This window comes from Schistocerca nitens, chromosome 9, assembly GCF_023898315.1.
Source record: "Schistocerca nitens isolate TAMUIC-IGC-003100 chromosome 9, iqSchNite1.1, whole genome shotgun sequence".
Taxonomy (NCBI): domain Eukaryota; kingdom Metazoa; phylum Arthropoda; class Insecta; order Orthoptera; family Acrididae; genus Schistocerca; species Schistocerca nitens.
The window spans coordinates 34,304,776-34,328,992 of NC_064622.1; the positions used below are offsets into that span (position 1 = coordinate 34,304,776).

General features: G+C 45.5%; 1 protein-coding gene across 1 annotated transcript in view; it reads right to left on the bottom strand.

The window, feature by feature from the left end:
• The window catches only part of LOC126203273 (phenoloxidase 2-like), a 112,008-nt gene extending 90,591 nt beyond the window's left edge, over positions 1 to 21,417 (bottom strand). The window contains exon 1 of the mRNA XM_049937529.1: positions 21,320 to 21,417. Coding sequence (XP_049793486.1) covers positions 21,320 to 21,382 — 63 coding nt within the window. The 5' untranslated portion in view covers positions 21,383 to 21,417. The remainder of the gene's footprint in view (positions 1 to 21,319) is intronic.
• Between the last annotated feature and the right edge of the window lie 2,800 nt (positions 21,418 to 24,217).

Genomic DNA, 24,217 nt, shown 5'->3' on the forward strand with positions numbered 1-24,217 from the left:
TGCTTCCTGGCCTCAGAATAAGAGAGACTATCCAAAGTTTTGAGTTCTTGAATCTGCTTCTCCTTCTGATACGCGGGGCAGTCTAAGGATCTAGGCGAGTGGATGCCAGGACAATTTACGCACCAAGGTGGTGGAGTGCATGTATGTTCCTCACGAAGAGGACGTCCACAATCGCCACAAAGGGGCTCAGCCTCACACCGTGACGACATGTGCCCAAAGGGCAAACACCGAAAACAGCGCATAGGAGGCGGGACGTAAGGTCGCACGTCGCACCGGTAGCACATCACCTTTACCTTCTCCGGGAGAACGTCCCCCTCGAAGGCGAGGATAAAGGCCCCGGTGTCGATGCGATGGTCTTTGGGGCCGCGCTGGACTCGCCGGACGAAATGCAGGCCTCGGCGCTCCAGGTTGGCCTTGAGCTCATCAGATTGCAGCAGGAAGTCCCGATGAAAAATAACCCCCTGCGTCCTATTCAGTGCCAGATGCGGGACAATGGACACTGGGATGTCCCCTAGTCGGTCGCACGCCTGGAGCGCCGCCGACTGTGTGGCGGAGGTGGTCTTTATAAGAACGGACCCCGAACGCATTTTACTGAGAGCCTCCATTTCCCCGAAGATGTCCTCGATGTACTGAACAAATAACATGGGCTTGGAGGTGGCGAACGTCCCCCCATCGGTTCGAGAACAGACCAAATAGTGGGGGAAGTATTTCGCCCCAAGCCGGCGGGCCTGTCCTTCCTCCCAGGGAGTGGCCAAGGGGGCAAGGGCAGGAGAACCAGAACCAGAGACAGTACCTTTCCTTTTAAAAGACTCAGCCGCAGAGCGACCTGATACATGTTGATGTTTCATCTGCGAAACGTCTGCCCCGATACCACCCACTCCGACCAGGGGCTCTCCCCACGGGCGCCACCCAGCCTCAGCAAGGGCCACCTGGCAGGATGACCATTGCCGGGAGTCCTGATGCCCCAAGGAGACGGGCATCTACTCCTTGGCCAACGTGGGGAGGGTGCAGCTCAGGTATCGGCAGTACGATCCCTGTGTTGTCAGGGGGCTACAACCTTGAGGGTACATGACGACCCCACCACAACGGGCTGGCTGCCGTGCTGGATTTTGGGTGCTATGGAAAGTCCATGATCGTAGGTGCAGATGGGGACGCACTATGGGCGTAACTTGTACAACCCATCAGGCGTTTAGGCCCAATTTGAGGAATAGTGGGTATGGTTATGACGCCGTTACAATGCTGAGTGCCAAGGTCTTAGTGCACTGAGGACCAGTGGTACACCACGTAAGGCGTCCTTCCGCAAAAGGCTCGTACTTCTGTAGAATTTTGAAAAATGGAGGTCAAACCCCAAGGGGGACCATCACATGGAAGGCGGAAACGGTTGAAACACTCCTTTTAGTCGCCTCTTACGACAGGCAGGAATACCTCGGGCCTATTCTTACCCCAGACCCGCAGGGGGGCAAGCACCACTATTGAAGATGAGAGACTGCAGGTGGGCGCCAAGGAGAAATCAACCTTTTTCGTTACACGATGGACAGCAATGTCACCCTGATCAGAGAGGTAAGATTGGATTTCAGCCTCCGTTAGACCAATGAGCAGCCTAGTGTAAAGTACACCAAGTCTTCCAGGTCAAGATCTATCTGATTTGGTGAAGGCTGCCGGTCTTGCTTACGAGATGAAGGCAGAGCTCACCATCTGCAGCATCTTTGACAGAACCGAGTGTGGACCTTTGATGCAGAGCTGGGTGGAGGGTCTGTATCAGAGGCTCAGACGATTTTGCGACCTTGTTGGCTGCAGATTCCTTGACTTGCGCTATAGGGTGGTGGGGGTTTCCAGTTCCGCTGAATAGGTCAGGAGTTCACTACACTCAGCTGGCGGCTACACAGGTAACGGAGGCTGTGTGGAGTGGACTGGGCGGTTTTTTTTAGGTTAGAAGGCCTCGGGAAAGTACGGGGTGGGCTGCAATCTCAACGGGAGCATGGCAGAGGACGTGCTTGGATCAAAGGAACAGTCGGAATTGTAGTTGTAAATTGTTGTAGTTGTGCTGGGAAAGTCCCTTAGCTTCAAGCGCTAATAGAAAGCACAGAAGCTGAAATCTGTTATAGGTACAGAAAGCTGGCTAAAGCCTGAAAAGTTCTGCAGAAATTTTTACGAAGTCTCAGACGGTGTTCAGGAAAGATAGATTAGGCAGATTTTTTTTTTTTTTTTTTTTTTTTGTGGTTTTCGGGCGCACAACTTCAATGGTCATTAGCGCCCTGACTACTCTAAGAATGCACCGCGAGGCACAAGTTGACAACAACAACTAAAAGGGAAAACACAATAAAAGACTGACAGGCATAGGATTAAAAAACATCAAATGTCCTTAGCGAGGTTTGTCAAATTGATAAAACGAAGAACACGAGCAGCTGCTCGTGGGTCATCCGCTAAAATGGCATCTAAAGTAGTAGGCAGGTTAAGATCGAGGCGCAGTGTTTTAAGATCGGGACAGGACATTAAAATGTGACTAACCGTCAGCAAGTGCCCACATGGGCAGAACGGCGCCGGCGCAGCCGTCAGCAGATGGCGATGGCTGAACCGGCAGTGTCCAATTCTTAACCTTGCTAAAACGACCTCCTCCCGCCGAGAAGGGCGTGAGGAGGACGTCCAAGCCACGGGAAGAGGTTTTAAGGCCCGAAGCTTGTTGTCGGTAAGTGCAGCCCAATCGGCATGCCACAGCGACACAACGCGCCGACAAATGACCCTGCTAAAATCGGACGAAGGGACACAACAAGAAGCTGTCCGAGGCTGGAGGACCGCAGCCTTGGCCGCGGCATCTGCAGCTTCGTTCCCAGGGATACCGACATGGCCAGGAACCCACATAAAGCTAACCGGCGTACCGACGTCCACCAGCTGCTGAAGAGAGCGTTGGATCCGGTGTACGAAAGGGTGAACCGGGTACGGATCACTGAGGCTCTGGATGGCGCTCAGGGAATCTGAGCAGATGACATAAGCAGAATGTCGGTGGCGGCAGATGTACAGAACAGCCTGGTAGAGGGCAAAGAGCTCAGCTGTGAAGACCGAACAATGGCCATGGAGCCGGTATTGGAAACTTTGTGCCCCGACAATAAAGGAACACCCGACCCCGTCATTGGTCTTAGAGCCATCTGTATAAATGAAAGTCATGTTGTTGAACTTCGAACGAAGTTCCAAAAAACGGGAGTGGTAGACCGAACCGGGGGTGACCTCTTTTGGGAGCGAGCTGAGGTCGAGGTGAACGCGGACCTGAGCCTGGAGCCAAGGTGGCGTGCGGCTCTCGCCCACTCGAAAGGTTGCAGGGAGTGAAAAATGAAGGTGTTGAAGGAGGCGACGAAAGCGAACTCCAGGGGGTAGCAAGGCAGAGACATACAACCCGTATTGAAGGTCAAGAGAGTCGTCAAAAAAGGAATGATAAGAAGGATGGTCGGGCATTGACAGTAGCCGACAGGCATACCGACAAAGCAGTATATCGCGCCGGTAGGTGAGTGGCAATTCGCCAGCGTCAGCATGAAGACTCTCTACGGGACTGGTATAAAATGCTCCGATCGCAAGTCGTAAACCCCGATGTTGTATGGAGTTGAGGCGGCGTAAGATGGATGGCCGTGCAGAGGAGTATACGAAGCTCCCATAATCCAGCTTGGAGCGGACGATCGACCGATATAGACGAAGTAGGACGGTTCGATCCGCTCCCCACGACATACCACTGAGAACACGGAGGACATTTAAAGAACGGGTACAACGGGCGGCCAAATATGACACATGTGGAGACCAGCTAAGTTTCCTGTCAAAGGTAAGGCCTAAAAATTTGATTGTCTCCACGAGTGGGAGAGCAACGGGACCGAGTCGTAAGGACGGTGGGAGAAACTCTTTGTAGCGCCAGAAGTTAATACAGACCGTCTTCTCGGCAGAAAAACGGAAGCCATTGGCGACACTCCAGGAGTAAAGACGGTCAAGAGAACGCTGAAGACAGCGCTCCAAGACACGTGGACACTGCGCGCTGCAATAGATGGTAAAATCGTCCACGAAAAGGGAGCCTGATACATCAGCTGGGAGGCAATCCATTATTGGATTGATCGCGATGGCGAAGAGAGTGACGCTCAAAACTGAGCCCTGTGGCACCCCATTCTCCTGGCGAAAGGTGTCGGACAGGACAGAACCCACACGTACCCGAAACTGTCGATCCATTAAAAAGGAACGAATAAAAAGAGGGAGGCGACCGCGAAAGCCCCACGTATGCATGGTGCGGAGAATGCCCGCCCTCCAACAGGTGTCGTAAGCCTTCTCCAAATCAAAGAACACAGCCGCGGTCGGGCGCTTCCGCAAGAAGTTATTCATGATGAAGGTCGACAAGGTAACCAGATGGTCGACAGCAGAGCGGCGCCTTCGAAATCCACATTGTACATTGGTAAGTAGGCGTCGAGACTCGAGCAGCCAAACCAATCTAGAGTTAACCATTCGCTCCATCACTTTACAGACACAGCTGGTAAGCGAGATAGGTCGATAACTGGAAGGCAAGTGCTTGTCCTTCCCCGGCTTAGGAAGCGGGACAACAATAGACTCGCGCCAGCATGCGGGAACATGTCCCTCAATCCAGATGCGATTGTATGTACGAAGAAGAAAACCTTTACCCGCAGGAGAAAGGTTCTTCAGCATCTGAATATGAATAGAATCAGGCCCTGGAGCGGAGGACCGTGATCGGCCAAGTGCGGTTTCGAGTTCCCGCATGGTGAATGGGGCATTATAACTTTCACAATTCGAGGAGCGGAAGTCACGTGGCCTAGCCTCCTCGGCCTGTTTGCGGGGGAGGAAGGCAGGGTGGTAATGAGCGGAGCTCGAAACCTCGGCGAAAAAGCGGCCGAAGGCATTGGAGACAGCCTCAGGGGCCACAAGGACTTCATTCGCGACCTTCATGCCAGAAATTGGGGAGTGGACCTTAGTGCCAGATAGCCGGCGCAGGCTACCCCAGACAACAGAAGAAGGAGTAGAACTGTTGAAGGTGCTGGTGAAAGCAGCCCAGCTGGCTTTCTTGCTTTCTTTAATAATACGACGACACTGAGCACGTAATCGTTTATAATTAATACAATTCGCCACTGTAGGGTGGCGTTGAAAGGTGCGTAAAGCACGTCGACGAGCACGTATAGCGTCCCTACATGCTGCGGTCCACCAGGGGACCGGTACGCGACGTGGAGAAGAGGTAGGGTGAGGGATGGAATATTCAGCAGCAGCGAGAATGACTTCCGTGAGGTGTGCGACCTGACGATCGCAGCTTGTGAAGGTTTGATCCTGAAAGGTCGCCCTGGAAGAGAAGAGCCCCCAGTCTGCCTTGGAGATGGTCCAACGAGAGGAGCACGGAGAGGGAGTATGCTGCAGGAGATGGATAATACACGGGAAGTGGTCGCTCGAATATGTATCAGCAAGGGCATACCACTCAAACCGGCGTGCAAGTTGGGGAGTACATATAGAGAGGTCTAAATGGGAATAGGTATGAGATGTGTCCGAAAGAAAAGTAGGGGCGCCAGTATTGAGGCAGACAAGATTGAGCTGGTTGAAAAGGTCTGCTAACAAGGAGCCCCTCGGGCAGGATGCTGGAGAGCCCCAAAGAGGATGGTGGGCATTGAAGTCACCAGTTAACAAAAATGGTGCAGGTAGCTGAGCAACAAGTTGCGTCATGTCTGCCCTGGTAACGGCAGATGACGATGGAGCGTAAACGGTACAAAAGGAAAACGTAAAAGAGGGGAGAGTAATGCGGATGGCAACTGCCTGCAGGCCGGTGTGCAACGTGATGGGATCGTAGTAAATATCGTCCCGGACCAGCAACATAACCCCTCCATGAGCTGGGATACCTACCACAGGGGGTAGGTCAAAACGCACAGAGGTGTAGTGTGCCAAGGCAATTTGATCGCATGGGCGTAGCTTCGTTTCCTGGAGGGCTACGACGAGCGGACGATGCGAGCGGAGCAGCAACTTCAAGTCCTCTCGGTTGGAGCGAACGCTGCGAATATTCCAGTTAATAAGTGCCATCGGAAGAAAAGGAAGATGAGAGAAGGGGTCACCTCGAAGGCCGCTGAGGGCCTGGCTTCGAGCGAGCACTGCCGCCGCTATCAGTAGGCGGACAGTCATCGTCCATTGGTTCTATAGGTTCATCGGCCATCTTGGGAAGATGGCCGGGAGGGGGAGCTTCCTCCGCCGGTGAACGGCCAGATGTTCGGCTACCAGCGGTGCGGCCAGGCGAAAGGGATGACGGCCTGGGGCGGCAACCGCTGGGTGGCGCAGGAGAAGAAATGCGCCGTGGCGGAGAAGGAGAACTGTGCTTCCTATTAGCCTTCTTGGATGGTCGTTTGGTGGAAGTACCGGACGAAGGCTGGGAGGTCGAGGTACGTAGGAAGTCTGCACGGGACGGTTCCTTCTTGAAGGCCCGTGCATCTGACTTCTGGGTCTTCGTCTTAGCAGAAGCTGATGAAGGGGCTGGTGTCTGTGGGGTGATGGGACGAAGAGGAGACGTCGACCGCGCGATCTTAGCACTGGCCGAACGGACGACCGTGGTGCTGAAGGTCAGATCGCATGTCTGGGTTGCTACCTCCCGGGTAGTCCGAGGAGAGGCGAGGACGGTGCTGTATTTCCCCGCTGGGAGCAGCGTGGGCTTCCTACTAGCTAATAGCTTGCGAGCAGCCGAGGTGGACACTTTCTCTTTGACTCGAATTTCCTGGATACAGCGTTCTTCCTTATAGACAGGACAGTCGCGGGAGGATGCGGCATGGTCACCCTGACAGTTCACACAACGAGGAGACGGAGGTGGACAGTCACCCTCATGGGCATCCCTGCCACAAGTGACACATTTAGCCGCATTGGAACAAGACTGTCGAGTGTGATTGAAACGCTGACACTGGTAGCAGCGCGTAGGTGTCGGGACATAGGGGCGAACAGAAATAACCTCGTAGCCCGCCTTGATGCGCGATGGCAGCTTAACACTATCGAAGGTTAAGAAAAGTGTCCGGGTCGGTACAAGGTCATTGTTGACCTTTTTCATGACCCGATGGACAGCCGTCACGCCCTGCTCAGCGAGGAAAGATTGAATCTCCTCGTCAGTCAAACCGTCGAGGGATCTAGTGTAGACCACACCACGAGACGAATTCAAAGTTCGGTGAGCCTCCACCCGGACAGGGAATGTGTACAGGAGTGTGGCCCGAAGCAGTTTTTGTGCCTGAAAGGCGCTCTCAGTTTCTAGTAATAAGGTACCGTTACGCAACCTGGTACAAGATTTGACAGATCCGGCTATGGCATCTACGCCCTTCTGGATAACGAAAGGGTTGACAGAGGAAAAATCCTTTCCGTCCTCAGATCGAGAAACTACGAGGAACTGTGGGGCAGGCGGTAGTATTTTTGTCACAGTTGGCTGGTCACGTTTCCGTTTGTGGGTCGAAGTCGAAAGCGATGGAGTAGAATCCATTGCGGAGGAATCCCCCATGATTGCCAGCGTCTCCGATGGCGCGCTCCTTCCTTGTGGGGACCCTCTCAGAGGGCACTCCCGCCTTAGGTGAATGTTTACACCTCAGGTCACACCTCCCGAGAAACAGACGGAGGGACCAATCGGCATGGTCAGAAGGTATCAGCTCAGGCAATCACCCCTCCCCGGGCCTGGCCTTTACCAGGGGGTACGCGCGTGCCTTACATGTCTACCCAGGGCGGGGACTTACGTGTTACCCCGTCACCGGCTACGCGTGCGAACGCGTGGGTCGGCCTTCAGACACGCACAGGGAGGAAGGAAGGAGAGGAAAAAGAAGAGAGAGGGAGAAAGAGGACAGACTGTCTCAAACGCCGAGGCGGAGACCAGAGAAGGCAAGGAGAAGAAGGCAATGAGAAAGCAAGGAGAAGGAGGCAAGGAGGCAAGGAGAAGGCAAGGAGAAGAAGGCAAGGAGAAGGCAAGGAGAAGTCAAGGGAAAAAGTAAGGAAGACAGTGAAGTGGAGAAGAGCAAAGAAAGGAACCAACAAAAGGAAGGAAGAAACGAGAAGGAAAAACCAAAAAGACCACGATTATAGGTCGTGAAACCGTCCGTCTCCGGACGCAGGCGCTAACTACCCCCTTGAGGGGGATGGATTCCTTTTAGTCGCCTCTTACGACAGGCAGGAATACCTCGGGCCTATTCTAATCCCCGGACCCGCAGGGGGGGTGCTGAAGGTCAGATCGCATGTCTGGGTTGCTACCTCCCGGGTAGTCCGAGGAGAGGCGAGGACAGTGCTGTATTTCCCCGCTGGGAGCAGCGTGGGCTTCCTACTAGCCAATAGCTTGCGAGCAGCCGAGGTGGACACTTTCTCTTTGACTCGAATTTCCTGGATACAGCGTTCTTCCTTATAGACAGGACAGTCGCGGGAGGATGCGACATGGTCACCCTGACAGTTCACACAACGAGGAGACGGAGGTGGACAGTCACCCTCATGGGCATCCCTGCCACAAGTGACACATTTAGCCGCATTGGAACAAGACTGTCGAGTGTGATTGAAACGCTGACACTGGTAGCAGCGCGTAGGTGTCGGGACATAGGGGCGAACTGAAATGACCTCGTAGCCCGCCTTGATGCGCGATGGCAGCTGAACACTATCGAAGGTTAAGAAAAGTGTCCGGGTCGGTACAAGGTCATTGTTGACCTTTTTCATGACCCTATGGACAGCCGTCACGCCCTGCTCAGCGAGGAAAGATTGAATCTCCTCGTCAGTCAAGCCGTCGAGGGATCTAGTATAGACCACACCACGAGACGAATTCAAAGTTCGGTGAGCCTCCACCCGGACAGGGAATGTGTAAAGGAGTGTGGCCCGAAGCAGTTTTTGTGCCTGAAAGGCGCTCTCAGTTTCGAGTAATAGGGTACCGTTACGCAATCTGGTACAAGATTTGACAGATCCAGCTATGGCATCGACGCCCTTCTGGATAACGAAAGGGTTGACAGAGGAAAAATCCTTTCCTTCCTCAGATCGAGAAACGACGAGGAACTGTGGGGCAGGCGGTAGTATTTTTGTCACTGTTGGCTGGTCACGTTTCCGTTTGTGGGTCGAAGTCGAAAGCGATGGAGTAGAATCCATTGCGGAGGAATCCCCCATGATTGCCAGCGTCTCCGATGGCGCGCTCCTTCCTTGTGGGGACCCTCTCAGAGGGCACTCCCGCCTTAGGTGAATGTTTACACCTCAGGTCACACCTCCCGAGAAACAGACGGAGGGACCAATCGGCATGGTCAGAAGGTATCAGCTCAGGCAATCACCCCTCCCCGGGCCTGGCCTTTACCAGGGGGTACGCGCGTGCCTTACATGTCTACCCAGGGCGGGGACTTACGCGTTACCCCGTCACCGGCTACGCGTGCGAACGCGTGGGTCGGCCTTCAGACACGCACAGGGAGGAAGGAAGAAGAGGAAAAAGAAGAGAGAGGGAGAAAGAGGACAGACTGTCTCAAACGCCGAGGCGGAGACCAGAGAAGGCAAGGAGAAGAAGGCAATGAGAAAGCAAGGAGAAGGAGGCAAGGAGAAGGCAAGGAGAAGAAGGCAATGAGAAGGCAAGGAGAAAAAGGCAATGAGAAGGCAAGGAGAAAAAGGCAATGAGAAGGCAAGGAGAAAAAGGCAATGAGAAGGCAAGGAGAAAAAGGCAATGAGAAGGCAAGGAGAAGTCAAGGGAAAGAGTAAGGAAGACAGTGAAGTGGAGAAGAGCAAAGAAAGGAACCAACAAAAGGAATGAAGAAACGAGAAGTGAAAAACCAAAAAGACCACGATTATAGGTCGGGAAACCGTCCGTCTCCGGACGCAGGCGCTAACTACCCCCGTGAGGGGGATGGTCTCCTTTTAGTCGCCTCTTACGACAGGCAGGAATACCTCGGGCCTATTCTAATCCCCGGACCCGCAGGGGGGAGATTAGGCAGATTTGGTGGTGGAGTGTTTTTGTCTGTCAGTAGTGGTTTATCTTTTAGTGAAGTCGAAGTAGATACTCCGTGTGAATTGGTAAGGGTGGAGGTTATGCTTAACAGCTGAACTAAGTTAATAATTGGCTGCTCCTACCGACCCCCAGACTCCGATGGTATAGTTGCTAAACAGTTCAGAGAAAATTTGAGTCTCTTAACAAATAAATACCCCACTCCTACGGTTATAGTTGGTGGGGACTTCAACCTTCCCTCAATATGTTGGCAAAAATACTTCCGAGATTGTCCTAAATGCTTTCTCCGAAAATTATTTCGAGCAGTTAGTCCATGAAACCACGCGAATTGTAAATGGTTGCGAAAACACACTTGACCTCTTAGCCACAAACAATCCAGAGCTAATAGAGAGCATCATGACTGATACAGGGATTAGTAATCAAGGTCGTAGCTAGGCTCAATACCGTTTCTTCCAAATCCACCAGAAACAAACACAAAATAATTTTATTTAAGAAAGCGGATAAAGTGTCACTAGAAGCCTTCCTAAGAGAATCTCCATTCCTTCCGAACTGACTATGCACATGTAGACGATATGTGGCTCAAATTCAAAGACATAGTAGGAAGAGCAATGGAGAGATTCATACCTCAAATTGGTAAGAGATGGAACTGATCCCCCATGGTACACAATACTAGTCCTAATGCTGTTGCAGAGCCAACGGAAAAAGCATGCAAAGTTCAGAAGAACGCGAAATCCCAAAGATTTGATAAAATTTACACACACGCCAAATTTGGCACGGACTTCAATGCGAGATGCCTTTATTAGGTTCCACAACGAAACATTGTCTCGAAATTTGGTAGAAAATCCGAAGAAATTCTGGTCGTATGTAAAGTACACAAGCGGCAAGATGCAGTCAATACCTTCGCTGCGCAGTGTCGATGGTACTGTTACCGACGACTGTGCCGCTATAGCAGAGTTATTGAACGCAGTTTTCCGAAATTCCGTCACCAGGGAAGACGAATGGAATATTCCAGAATTTGAAACACGAACAGCCGCTAGCACGAGTTTCTTAGAAGTAGATACCTCAGGGGTTGCGAAGCAACTCAAATTGCTTGATACGGGCAAGTCTTCAGGTCCAGATTGTATACCTGATTAGGTTCCTTTCAGATTACGCTGATACAATAGCTCCCTACTTAGCAATCATATACAACCGCTCGCTCACCGATAGATCTGTACCTACAGATTGGAAAATTGCACAGGCCGCACCAGTGTTTAAGAAGGGTAGTAGGAGTAATCCATCTAACTACAGACCTATATCATTGACGTCGGTTTGCAGTAGGGTTTTGGAGCATATACTGTATTCAAACATTATGAATCACCTCGAAGGGAACGATCTATTGATACGTAATCAGCATGGTTTCAGAAAACATCGTTTTTGTGCAACGCAGCTAGCTCTTTATTCGCACGAAGTAATGGCCGCTATCGACAGGGGATCTCAGGACGATTCCGTATTTCTGGATTTCCGGAAAGCTTTTGACACTGTTCCTCACAAGCGACTTCTAATCAAGCTGCAGGCCTGTGGAGTATCGTCTCAGTTGTGTGACTGGATTCGTGATTTCTTGTCAGGAAGGTCGCAGTTCGTAGTAATAGACGGCAAATCATCGAGTAAAACTGAAGTGAAATCAGGTGTTCCCAGGGAAGCGTCCTGGGACCTCTGCTGTTCCTGATCTATATAAATGACCTGGGTGACAATCTGAGCAGTTCTCTTAGGTTGTTCGCAGATGATGCTGTAATTTGCCGTCTAGTAAGGTCATCCGAAGACCAGTATCAGTTGCAAAGTGATTTAGAAAAGATTGCTGTATGGTGTGGCAGGTGGCAGTTGACGCAAAATAACGAGAAGTGTGAGGTGATCCACATGAGTTCCAAAAGAAATCCGTTGGAATTCGATTATTCGATAAATAGTACAATTCTCAAGGCTGTCAATTCAACTAAGTACCTGGGTGTTAAAATTACGAACAACTTCAGTTCGAAAGACCACATAAATAATATTGTCGGGAAGGCGAGCCAAAGGTTGCGTTTCACTGGCAGGACACTTAGAAGATGCAACAAGTCCACTAAAGAGACAGCTTACACTACACTCGTTCGTCCTCTGTTAGAATATTGCTGCGCGGTGTGGGATCCTTACCAGGTGGGATTGACGGAGGACATCGAAAGGGTGCAAAAAAAAAAAAGAAAATTGTTGGCATCCACCTACTTAGGGATAAGTCATTATCATTATAAAATAAGAAATCAGATCTCGAACAGAAAAATTTATGTTCCTTTTTCCTCACGCGCCATTGAAGAGTGGAATGGTAGAAAAGCAGGATGAAAATGGTACGATGAACCCTCTGCCAGGCACTTAAGTGTGAATTGCAGAGTAACCATGTATATGTAGATGAAGGGAAGAATTCAAAGTTCTATGGGCCTCGACACAAACAGGTTAACCGTGGAGAAGCGAGTCAGTGAACAGTAATTGTGCCCGAGGGTAAGAAGCAGTCTCCAAAAGCAAAGTGCCACTTGTGGACGAGAGCAGAATTTCACAGGGCCAGCAATTGCATCAACACCTTTCCGAATAATGAAAGTACACGAGACACTGGTGCAGCGGGAAGTGCCTTTGAATCATTAGCCTCATTACGTTTACATTTTGTAGACAGTGGGAAGATGATTGACCAATCACGTGGGAATTTCCCCATAATTGCCAGTGGGTCTCAGTGTGCTCCTTGCAACTGGGAGCCCCCTTCACAAGGGGGTGCACCCGCCTTAGGTGATTGTTCACACCTCAGGTCACACCTCTAGACCAATCGGCAATTTGGGAAGGCTACAGTTCAGGCAATTACCCCTCCCTGGGCCTGGCTTGTACCAGGGGTATATGTGAACCCTGCCTGTGGACCCAGGGCTGGGAATTACGTGTTACCCAGTCACCTGTTACACGTTAGACATGTGGGGCGGCCTTCAGGAGCACACAGGGAGGAAGGAGAAAAACAGGATACTTAAATACTGAAGTGGAGGAACAACAGGAGAAGGGAAACAAAGGTAAAGGAAGCAAAAAACAAAGGTGAGACTTCGCATGTCAGCGATAGAATGCGGAACATTTCCAGTAATACCCCAGACACGTTCCCCAAAGGAGGGGAAAATAAAAGCCAGAGGATAGACTTTCAGTACAGATGGGAAAAAATGCTGCAAATGCTGGGGCCCTGTGGTAGCCAAGCACAAACCCGTTTAAGAGTGGCGAGCCACATGGGGGGGGGGGGGGGGGGGGGCTAAGTATGTGAGGATTGTTGCATAGGGGGGATGGTTGACTTCCGTTTAGTTGGAGAATTTTTTAAAAAGTGATTTATCAGTGTAGCAGATTGTATACAGATTACTAGTGTAGCACATTCTTGAGTACATCTGGAGTGTTTGGAATCCACATCAGTTTAGATTAATGGAAGACATCAAAGCAGTTCAGAGGTGGACTGCCAGATTTGTTACCAGTAAGTCCAAACAACAAGCAAGTGTTACCAAGGTGCTTCGGAAATTCGAATGGTGATCCCAGGAGGGAAGGAGGTATTCTTTTTGAAGAACACTACTGAAAAAATTTAGAGAAAGATTTGAAGCTGACTGCAGAACTGGTATTGCCACCAAGATACATCTCACATAATAGCCACAAAGATATGGTACCAGAAATTAACATTCATACTAAGGAATACAGAAAGTAACTTTTCCCTCCGTAACTGCAAGTAGAGTAGGAAAGGAAACTAGTGGTGAGAATTTACCCTCCACCACATGCTTTACAGTGGCTTGTTGAGTATGTACATAGGTGTAAATGTAGACTGTGGAAGAAAAGCTACAAAATCTGAAGGGAAATGCTAAGAGTCAATCTAGATGTAGAGCATGGGACAGTGAAGTGAAATGGAATGGAAAGCAAGGATTTCTGGTTGTCCTAGTATATGGTAATAGCAGCAGAAAATGATGCAATGGGGATAGAATAGGAAGGTAGGGTAGAAAGGGAGTTACTGTTAACAGTAGAGTGATAGGGTCGTGCTCATCACAATCTACAGCGAACAAATACTCATAAAAATCGTTGACACACTCCAACATCAGAAGCAGATGATCAAGAGACAAAGCAAACTACGATACTGAATGAATAGTTCAATGTGTGAAGAGATGAAAACTAATAGCCATAGAAGATTCGAATGCAGTGTAAGGGAGATGATAGAAGACGGGATTATGGGCAAATATTGAGTTACATGGTAAATATCAGTTAGTACTAGTGAATAATCTGTTCAAGAATCACAAGATGAGTTGGTATACTGGGTAACAGCCAAGACATATGGGAAGATTTCAGTTAGATTAAATTGTGGTCAGGCAGAGATTCTGAAATCAGATACTGGATTGTAAGGCTAGCCAGGAGCAGATAAAGATTTATATTAAAATTTATTAGTGATGAAGAGTAGGGTTAAGTCTCATACTATTCAGGAAGAATCAATGGGCAAAGAAGTGAGATATGGAAGTACTAAGGAATGAAGATGTAGACCGAGTTCACCGAGGCTATAGACACTGCGATAATGAATAGCTAATTAAGTAGTTCGGTTTAAGAGGAATGGGCACCTCTTAAACAGGGCAGCCACAGAAGTTTGAAAGAAAAACATGGGTAGAAGGAATGTAACTGAAGAAGCCATGGCTAACAGAAGAAATACTTCAGATAATTGATGAAAGATTTACAAAAAATGTTCAAGGAAATTCAGGAATATAGAAATTTAAGTTACTTATGAATGAAATAAATAGAATGTGCTGTGAATTTTAAGTGAAATGACTGCATGAAAATAAAACCAAAAAGAAATGATTGTCAGGACGACTCAGCATGCAGAAGAGTCAAAATAATCCTCTGAAAAATTAAAACCAAGGGCAGTAACATCAGGAGGGAAATGGGAATTCCGCTGTTAAATGCAGAGGAAAGAGCAGATAGTGTGTATTGAAACAGGATGCAGTATTAGAGCTTTGGACGACTTAAAATGAAATATGGCGGGAGCAATATGTAACATTCCATCAGAATCTCAAAATTCTTGGGAAAGCAGTAACAAAATGACAACTGCAGTTGGCATTATGAACCTACGAGCTGCAACACCATCAGATTTTTGGAAAAATTTCATCCACCTAATTCCAATGACAGCAAGGCAAGATAAGAGTGAGACTTCTTGCACGATCAGCATAACAGCTCATGCATTGACGTTGCTCAGAAGAATAACAGAAGAACGGAAAAGAAAATTTACTCTTTGTGAGATGATCTGTTTGGCTGTAGGAAGGGTAAAGGCACCCAAGAGGCTGTTTTAACTTTTCAGCTAACAATGGAAGCAAGAGCGAGGAAAGAATCTTGATGCATTCATAGGATTTGCTGTAGGATTTAACAAATTCTGAGAAAAATCTGGGTAAGCTATAGGGGAAGCTGGGTAATAAGCAATGTGTACAACAATGAGACCAATAAGAATGGAAGAGCAAGAACAAGATTAAAGAGTGTAACACAGGGATTTAATCTTTCACTGCTACTGTTCAGTTACACAGCGAAGAGTCAGTGATTGAAATAAAACAAAGGTTCAAGAGTGGGGTTAAAATTCAAGGTGGAAGGGTATCACTAATAACATTCACTGATGACATTGCTATGATCAGTGAAAGGTGATAAGAACTTTATGATGTGTTGAAAAGAAATAGAGTAAGGAGCACAAAGTATGGATAGAGAGTAGATTTAAGGAAGATATACGTAATGATAATTAGCAGAAATGAGGTCAGAGAGAAACTTGACATAAGAAGTAGTGATCATGAAGTAGAGTAAGTTCAAAAATTCTGTTACGTAGGCAGCAAAGTAACCCATGATGTATGGAGCAAGAATGACACAAGAAGCTGACTAGCACTGACAAAAAGGGCATTCCTTGCCAAGAAGTCTGTTGGTATCAAATATAGGCATAAATTTTTGGTAGAAACTTGGGAGAATGTGTGTTAGGAGCATAGCATTACATGGCAGTGAAACATGGACTGTAGGAAAACTGGAACAGAAGAGAATCTGAGCATTTTTGATATGTTGCTACCGACAAATATTGAAAGTTTGATCCTTAAGATAGAAAAAATGGGGTTCACCAGAGTTGGCGAGGAAAGGACTACATGGAGAACACTGACAAGAAGGAAGAGAATGATAGGATGTGTTAAGGCACCAGGGAATAACCTCCTTGGTACTAGAGGGAGTTTTACAGGTTAATTGTAAAGGAAGACTGACGAACACATCCATCAAGTAATAAAGGACCTAGGCTGTAACAATTACTCTGAGGTGGTTTGCACAGGACAGCAATATGTGGCTGGCCTTATCATACCAGTCAGAAGACTGGTGACTCAAAAATGTTGAAGTTTGCAGTAAGAATTAAGTGTACTGAAATTAAGGATGGGACATGTGAATTTATTTGCTCTCCAGTTCCATGTATATGATGTCCATTAGCCATCACTTAATGAAATACAGAAAAATTGCTAAATTTGCGTTCAGTACTGTTTTAAACTTTCGCAAGTATCTTACACAGCAGTCATTTCTCTCAGATGCTCAGTACTGATTACATACTTTGATCTGTTTTATGAGGCAGCTTACAAAGCTGCCAGTGATAAATTAGAAGGCTTGAGCTGCACCCTTACACAAGAAAAATTACTAACGAAAGAAGAATTAAGGAAACTGCTCAGATTCAGAATCTGATGACACAGATCCATAAACAAGAATGGGCTAAGCTGTGAGTCTTGTGCACCCAGAGATAAGGAGGATTGGTAAAAATTTATAAAACACCAATTAGCCTACCTACTTTTAATGCTTGCAATTTATGCACAAATTATGGTTTGTGTGTGTGTGTGTGTGTGTGTGTGTGTGTGTGTGTGTGTGTGTGTGTGTGTGTGTGTGTCGTTGAGCTTTCTTTCCATCCATTTTTGTTAATACTGTAACACGATCACATTAAAATTCGCATTTCCATAAATCATGTTTCCTTATGGCATTCTTTTGTCAGGTGTGAATCAAACTATTAGCATGTTTAATATTTTTTACGTAAAATATACAACTGGAAATTACGAAATTTTACTGCTATAAAATGAGCATCCTTCTGAAAGATTTAAATTTTCTACTTCTACTTCTACTACATGTTTCAACTTTATTAAAATAATAAACAGCTTCAAGTGTGTTTACAATAATGTAAACCTATATGAAATATATCTGAAGATCACCCACTATGTATATTGGGCTTTCCATAAAATATCCTAAAGTTAGAATTTACTGACAACATCTTGGATTTAATTTGGCTTTTTTATGTGAGTGCTACTGCGACTACCAGTTTCCTCCCACTATGACGCAAGTTCACACATGAGAAAGCCTTCATTAATGTTTACTTCGGTCAAAACTTGACAGAAGCCTGAAGCTTCACTGGTTTTGCAACTTAACGCGTATTTGTTGTAGTGAAAGAGTACTAAAATGTGCCAGTGAAGAGTTAACTGTACTGTTGCTGATATTCATTTTGTTGGGTGACGGGAGAGAATCCCAGATCAAGTGACGGGATGGGATTTCCTATAATGTTTTCTTGTCACCAGAATGTCGGCTTTCCTGCAGTTCATTGTGCATTTTTCTCCTAGTGTAACAGTACAAGAGATATGAACATGACGCATCTACTGCAAAAATATGGTTTACAGGCAAATAAAACTAGTGGCATTCTTCATTGAAGTCCACCGAGTTTTTGGTTTTAATAATTTTTGTTATGCTTTATACGATGTATGCGCCGTTTCGTCTAACGTCATTGTTATTTTGTTATGTATTCCGGGTCTCATTTTCTCTGCAGACAATTATGTGCATAATCAGAACCTACTGCCCGATATAAACCGAACGGCCGAAGATGTGATCCAGACATTAAACAAACGCTAGGATACTTCGCTCAGATAATCTAGAGCTACCGGCGCCATGCGAAAGGAAGAGATCGATATTCTTCTTTAGTTTTGAAGTGAAAAGGTAAGTCGACATCTGTAAACTGTGCAACAATTTCCTACATTCCCCTCTTTTCCTCCCTTCTTCACGCTCAACAAATCAAATGTCGCTATTGTTCTTGTGTATCCCTGACTGGATTTCAGTACCGTAATGCATTCCGCAGGCGGCACAACGCTGTTCACGAAACTTAACGTTAGCGCCCCAGACACGATTAACCGAGTCAGCTCATTTGGTAGGTCGCTTGTGTTCAACCGAAAATTTAAGATATTTTGGCGCAAAACCGTTTTCGAGAAAGTCACCAATAAAGCTGATGATGCACGATGAACTTAACATTGGCGGAGTCTATCGAATTTAAAATTGAGCATTCTTCATGAATATGAAATCTGCAGACTACATACAAAACGAGGAAAGTAATTTTACAACTGCCGCTTATTTACCCGTAAGGTAAACGCTGCTAAGCGAAGCCGCCCCTGGCGTACCGGCAACAAAATGAAAGCGTCTGGCTGGACATCAGAGAACCTGTGATTCCCGAAAGGATTACGCATTTCATTTTTTTCCACTTTCGAAACTGGTAGGAATAGGACAGTCAATAAGGTAAGTAAATATAAAACAATAGGCAAATTTCTCAAATAATTTTGATTAGCAAATAAATAAAAATTTAATTCTGATCGCTTTACAATGATTTTCTCATTGTTTCATGTCCATTTTCCCTCGAACAAATCGGTCTCAGAACATTCGAAGCAAATATATTCGCGGCACCAAGTTATGCTGGAAGTTTTTTTTAATCAATTATGCTGTGAAAGAATGCATCCGCGCAGTTGTGCAATTGTGCAATTTCCACTTGGTTTCCAGAAGCAAATTTCAATCTTGTAGCTTCGAAATAAAGTTTTTAACTTTGAGATAGAAATAAGCATCACCTGGCAGGCACACAGGCATCCAGTTTGGCGGTATTACTTTTTCTGCTCAAGTCGGTTGACCATATATAAACATGCTGTTATATATGACGTTATTAGCTTGTCCACCGCTGAAATCCCGTATCAGATATAACTTTTTATCAGTAACTTATGATTTTTCTAACGTTCACGATACGTATTTTAAACTTAAGTTTAAAATTTCAGGCGTACGAAGCAAGTGTCGTGAACATTGAACTATACTGATGGTTAAACGATTGACCATTATATTCCGAGGACGAATTTAATTAGTTTCTTATATGCACAGGAAAATGTTAAGCAACAGTTTTCCAGACGATGTGATTGAATATTGCGCAATGTGCGTTATTTTATGTGTACTACAAATTGCGACAAGGGTTCGTTTCTCTTCCTTACGTGCGTAAAATGATAGTCTTCGTAACTATCTTATTCGACTCTTTTTTCCCTATAATGAGACAATATTTTAATTCCTTACCAATCCAAGTCTTGCGTAATTTGCCTACCTTATGCCTGTCTTATTTCTACTGCTTTCAACGCGGAAAAAGAATGAAAAATACAGAACGCATCTGAGAAATCCAGTTTCTGTGCTCCCCAGCCAGATGCATTGGTCGCTATTACAGACGCTCTTTTAACTGCGGTTACTTTATGTCCACACAAAAAGCGGTAGAAAGTTACTTCCATCGATTTTCTGGAAAATATGCGTTTGCTGATACCATACATGATGAACGTCCAGTTACTTAAAGATCTCTTCGACTGAATCGATTGCGCGTCATCAATTTAGGATTGGTTTTCTCAAAAATACCTTCGTGCCTTTAGATTGTAGTGAAGCGGCATGTCAAATGTGGGCCTTCCCCTTGTGAGTGTAGAATCGTTTGATTTGATTATTACCAAGTCACAGTTTTGAGTTAGTTACGAGCCTTTTATGTATCAATGCGGGTGGATATGAATTTGAACGGTCAATTTTAGTGACCGTGTAAAGGAAGTGCTTCCATTAACTTTAATTATACCAACAAGCCAAAGCTCGTCGAAGAAATTGCTTGTAATACAGCCTACTTCTAAGGTTTGCACTAAAATATCGGCTAAATAAACAGTGGTCTTATTAGATTAAATCGAGTACACTACTTGTTTCATCCACGGTAAGTTTAAGCACGGGTACTACGTCCGCAGGGGCAGAAACAGAGTCCCACGATGGATACGAAAACTTACAACAAGAACGGATTTTCAAACACTAATCTACGAATGTTTTCCCGGCGGGACCGTGAAGATATGCTGCCTTAGAGGCAAAGTTTTACAGTAGTGTTGCCGCATTTCATCCATGGATGTAATGAAAACAGAAGACAGTTTTCTCAATGTGGCTGCTTGCCGAGTTCGTATTTACAGTGTTAGTTATGAGTGAAAGCCGTTGCACAATTTAGACTAGAGTTAGAACATTTTCCACTACGTCGTTCAGTTTAACGTAGAACCACTTTCTGCCTTAACATCAGGTACACTCATATTTCAGTTCTCAGACGAAGTATTAATTTTAGTTCTCGCATAACGGCAACGTCTGGACTCTCCCCGCCTTACGGTCCGCTGAGTATGACGCACTTGCAACCGCTGGGCCAACACGTTTCTCGAGCCCTGTTTGATTTAGTGTTCAGTCTCATTACTTCGCATCAGAAATCCGTGATTTTCTTTGTTACGATATTAAGGAAGAAATTTTCACATCTGAAACTTAAGGTTTTCCTGTTGCTTACACAGTTTTACAATAAAAAGCCGATGCATTGTCCATCCTAATTTCAATGGAAGAAACTTCATCCTCAGAACAAATGATATCGAGGGCGGCTGCAATTAAGACAATTTTGAACGCCAGACAACAATCGGCACCAAGTACAGTCAGTATGAAGGGACCCGTACATTTAACTATTTCTTCACGCGTTCAACGTTATATTTATTCATACATTGAACTGAAATTTATAGTTATAAGGAGACACAGGTAAGCAAAATGTGAAGATTTTTATTGTATCGGAACTAGGGAAACTTAATTCCCTAAGTTGATAAGATGAACGCTGGAATGGTTCCATCGATTAGACCATGGCCAACTTCCTAACGTATCATCGCCTAACCCTTTCCTACGTTGTTTAGGTTTTGTATATGTAACGGTATTATTCCTATAATACATCTAACGGAATGGTCTAAGATCGAATAAATAAGTAACTACTTCTGCTACCGATCTTCCTATTCACTGCCTTCCACAAAGGGAAACGTTACTTTTGTACGGCTTCAACAAACACTTTGGAGAGCCGAGTTACAATATTTACTCGTGAAATGGCCACGTTTTACTTCATCTCAAAGAACTGCAGAACACTGAACATTACTGAAGAAAAACAAACTTTTAAGTATAACAGGGATCGGAAATGGTCACATTACATGCAGAGTACAATTCACACATTCCGTTCCCACAAAACAAACACACGACACCACTCCTGTATACACTTACCTGGACGTATTGAATAGACAGCAGCACCAGTAACGGCCACCACCACACAAACAACGATTCCATGGTGCAAATACTCCGCCGCAGTGCCTACCACGCCGTTTATATACGAGCAAACTTTCCGGCGTCTCCAAAGCTCATTTGCGCGAAAGCAGTCCTAAGATTGTCTTTGAATGCACGCAACGCTTACCCAAACGCTCTCGGGAAACGAGTGTTTCATATACATTCGCACTGTACACGTCACTGCGATATCCGCTGCAGGGGGTATTTTCCGTTACACGATACCATTGCGTTCGTACCGGTTCGTCCAGTGACAGCGGCTCTACTTGATGCCCCAATATCTCTCAATGGAAACCGGATACTGAAATCTGCACGTGTCTCGACTCGGTGTGAAATGTTACTGTGATATTCTCATGTAGGTTAAAAAAATGGCACGAGAACTCATATAGCATCTTCATGCGATTCAGATTTCTCCCATATATCGTTCAAGATTTTTTTTTTTTTACCAATCTTCTTCGCAGACGAACTGTTGTTCCTCCTTTCATTCAACAAACAGATCAGTGTTTTAATAAATATCGATGTAACTTATTTTTGGAAGTGTGAAATACAGTAGAGTTATTCATTTTGAGCACGTTTTTCCCCTCGTGTAATGGCTATCGTCGAAGTTTAAACGCAACTCTCATCACCGTACAGTAACGCAGCATGCTTAACACAGTTTCTGATCTACTGAACGCTAAGGTCATGTTTCCAATAACTTAGTAACTCACTAACTGAAGTACAGCTAAATACGCCAGTAAAATGTTTGCAGAATCCTATAAACTGGGTGACTATTTTCATGTAGTACAATGCTTCATTTATGTCAGGTGTTGTATACAATCAATTATTAGTTTTAACACACATGACATTATACAGGGTGTTCCAGAAGTGAAGATCAATATACAGGGATATGAGAGGAATGATCATTCGAAACAAAAAAGTTAAGTAAACATGGGTTATAAAACGCATACCTTGAGCTATGAGCAATTTTTGATCTCTGATATTGTGAAACAAATCTCTTCTACTGCAAGCCCCTTACGTTCCGTATTTTGAGAAGTGGTAGTATGGACCAATACAAGAAAAAGACGTACAGTAGAGATGTGCTCTAAAATGCATACCTTAAGTTCTACGAGCACTTGTTCATCTTCTCGACATTTTGAAACACAACTCTTCTAATGAACGAGTGCTCGTAACTTTTAAGGTATGTATTTTAGAGGATATGTTTACTGGACATTTTTTTCTTGATTTGGTCCACACTACTACTTCCCAAAATACGGAAAGCAAAGAGCTTGCAGTAGAAGAGATTTGCTTCAAAGTTTCTTAGATCAAGACTTGCTCATAGCTTGTAGGGTACGCGTTTTAGAGCCCGTGTTTCGAATGATCATTCCTGTCATTTCCTTGAATATTGACCATCACTTCTGAAACATCCGGTATATACCATATTATCTTGCATCACACTGCATATTGTATAGTACAACAATTATTATTTTAAATAGCACAGCGTAATAAACGGACGTCGGCCATTAAAGGTCTCTTGCATTCTTACCCTGTATAGCATCCTTTACTAACCTTAATTTTAAATTTATTCGTAGACACTCTGCGGAAATCTGTTAAAAACATTATGCTAAGATGTTCATAACTATAAAAAGACCAAAGAGAAAACTTTAGAGGCTTCCGAGCAATGATATACCGTGTAGATTAATAGTGAATGCTGTTCACAATCATTTCAGGACATAACAACCCAAACAAGACCTGTTATCGCTAACACAAACCGATGTACATTAATAAGGTAATAATAATGGGTACTGCTCCAGCAACCGTACGCAATTTGTGACAACTGCTGTTTACTGCTATTATTCCTGGGCCGTTCCACAGACCTGACCACTCTCCAGCGACTGCGGAACACGGTGTATGTGTGACTAAATTAGTTCTTATCAGAGAACGGAAGACTGAAAACTAACGAAATGACATACTAGTTAAGTCACTAGATTCGCAATCGGGAGAAGGGGCATCAAATCCATATCTTGCTTTTCAGATTTAGATGCTCCGTCTTTTCTCTCACTCATTTTACATTCATTAATGCCGGAGAGGTTCCGTTGACAATGCCGTGGTCGAATTAATGCCCCATTCCTGTCCTATCCAGTTTCCTTGTCTCTTATGACGTAAACTGAAGACGTGGCATGTAGTCACACAGGAGATAGGCGCCCATTTTATGAAATTTAAAATGTTGAACATTGTTGATATGGACACTGGATAAGTATTTAAAAGTCACTAGATTAGGGCATCCAAACCATTTTCGGAGAAAACGGGAACACAATGAGCCAGAATCCAATGCCTCCTCCCCCCCACCAAAAGTACGCAAGTTCCTTTAATTTTTTCATATTAATATTTTGTTAAAACATTTCGTTAACCTTATGACAGCCTATTTACTATCAATGAAAAAGATAAACACAATTTTCTTTATTTATTTCTGTAATATCTGTTTAATGGATGATGTTTAATATACACTATTAAAAACGTATTATGATATTTTCAAAATATGAAAGCCATGAAATTTTTAATATAAGAAAATTAACATAAGCTTTAAGTATCACTGAGAGCTGGTAGACGGCATTGACTGCTCTTGGAGAAAAAAAGTATATTTCACTGTTTCAAGACTTCTTGATAATTTTGGAAATGGATTATAAACATTCTCGACCGCTAAAACACTTATTTCAATGGTGATCCGTTTAGGTCAGTATTTGACCATCCTCAGACCCCCATACGATGATGATCCGCGGTGGCGGTGAACGGAGCAGACTTGAGTGACTCCACGAACGTCAATGTTGCCATCTAAATAAATGTTTTGCGGTTGAGACTGTATAC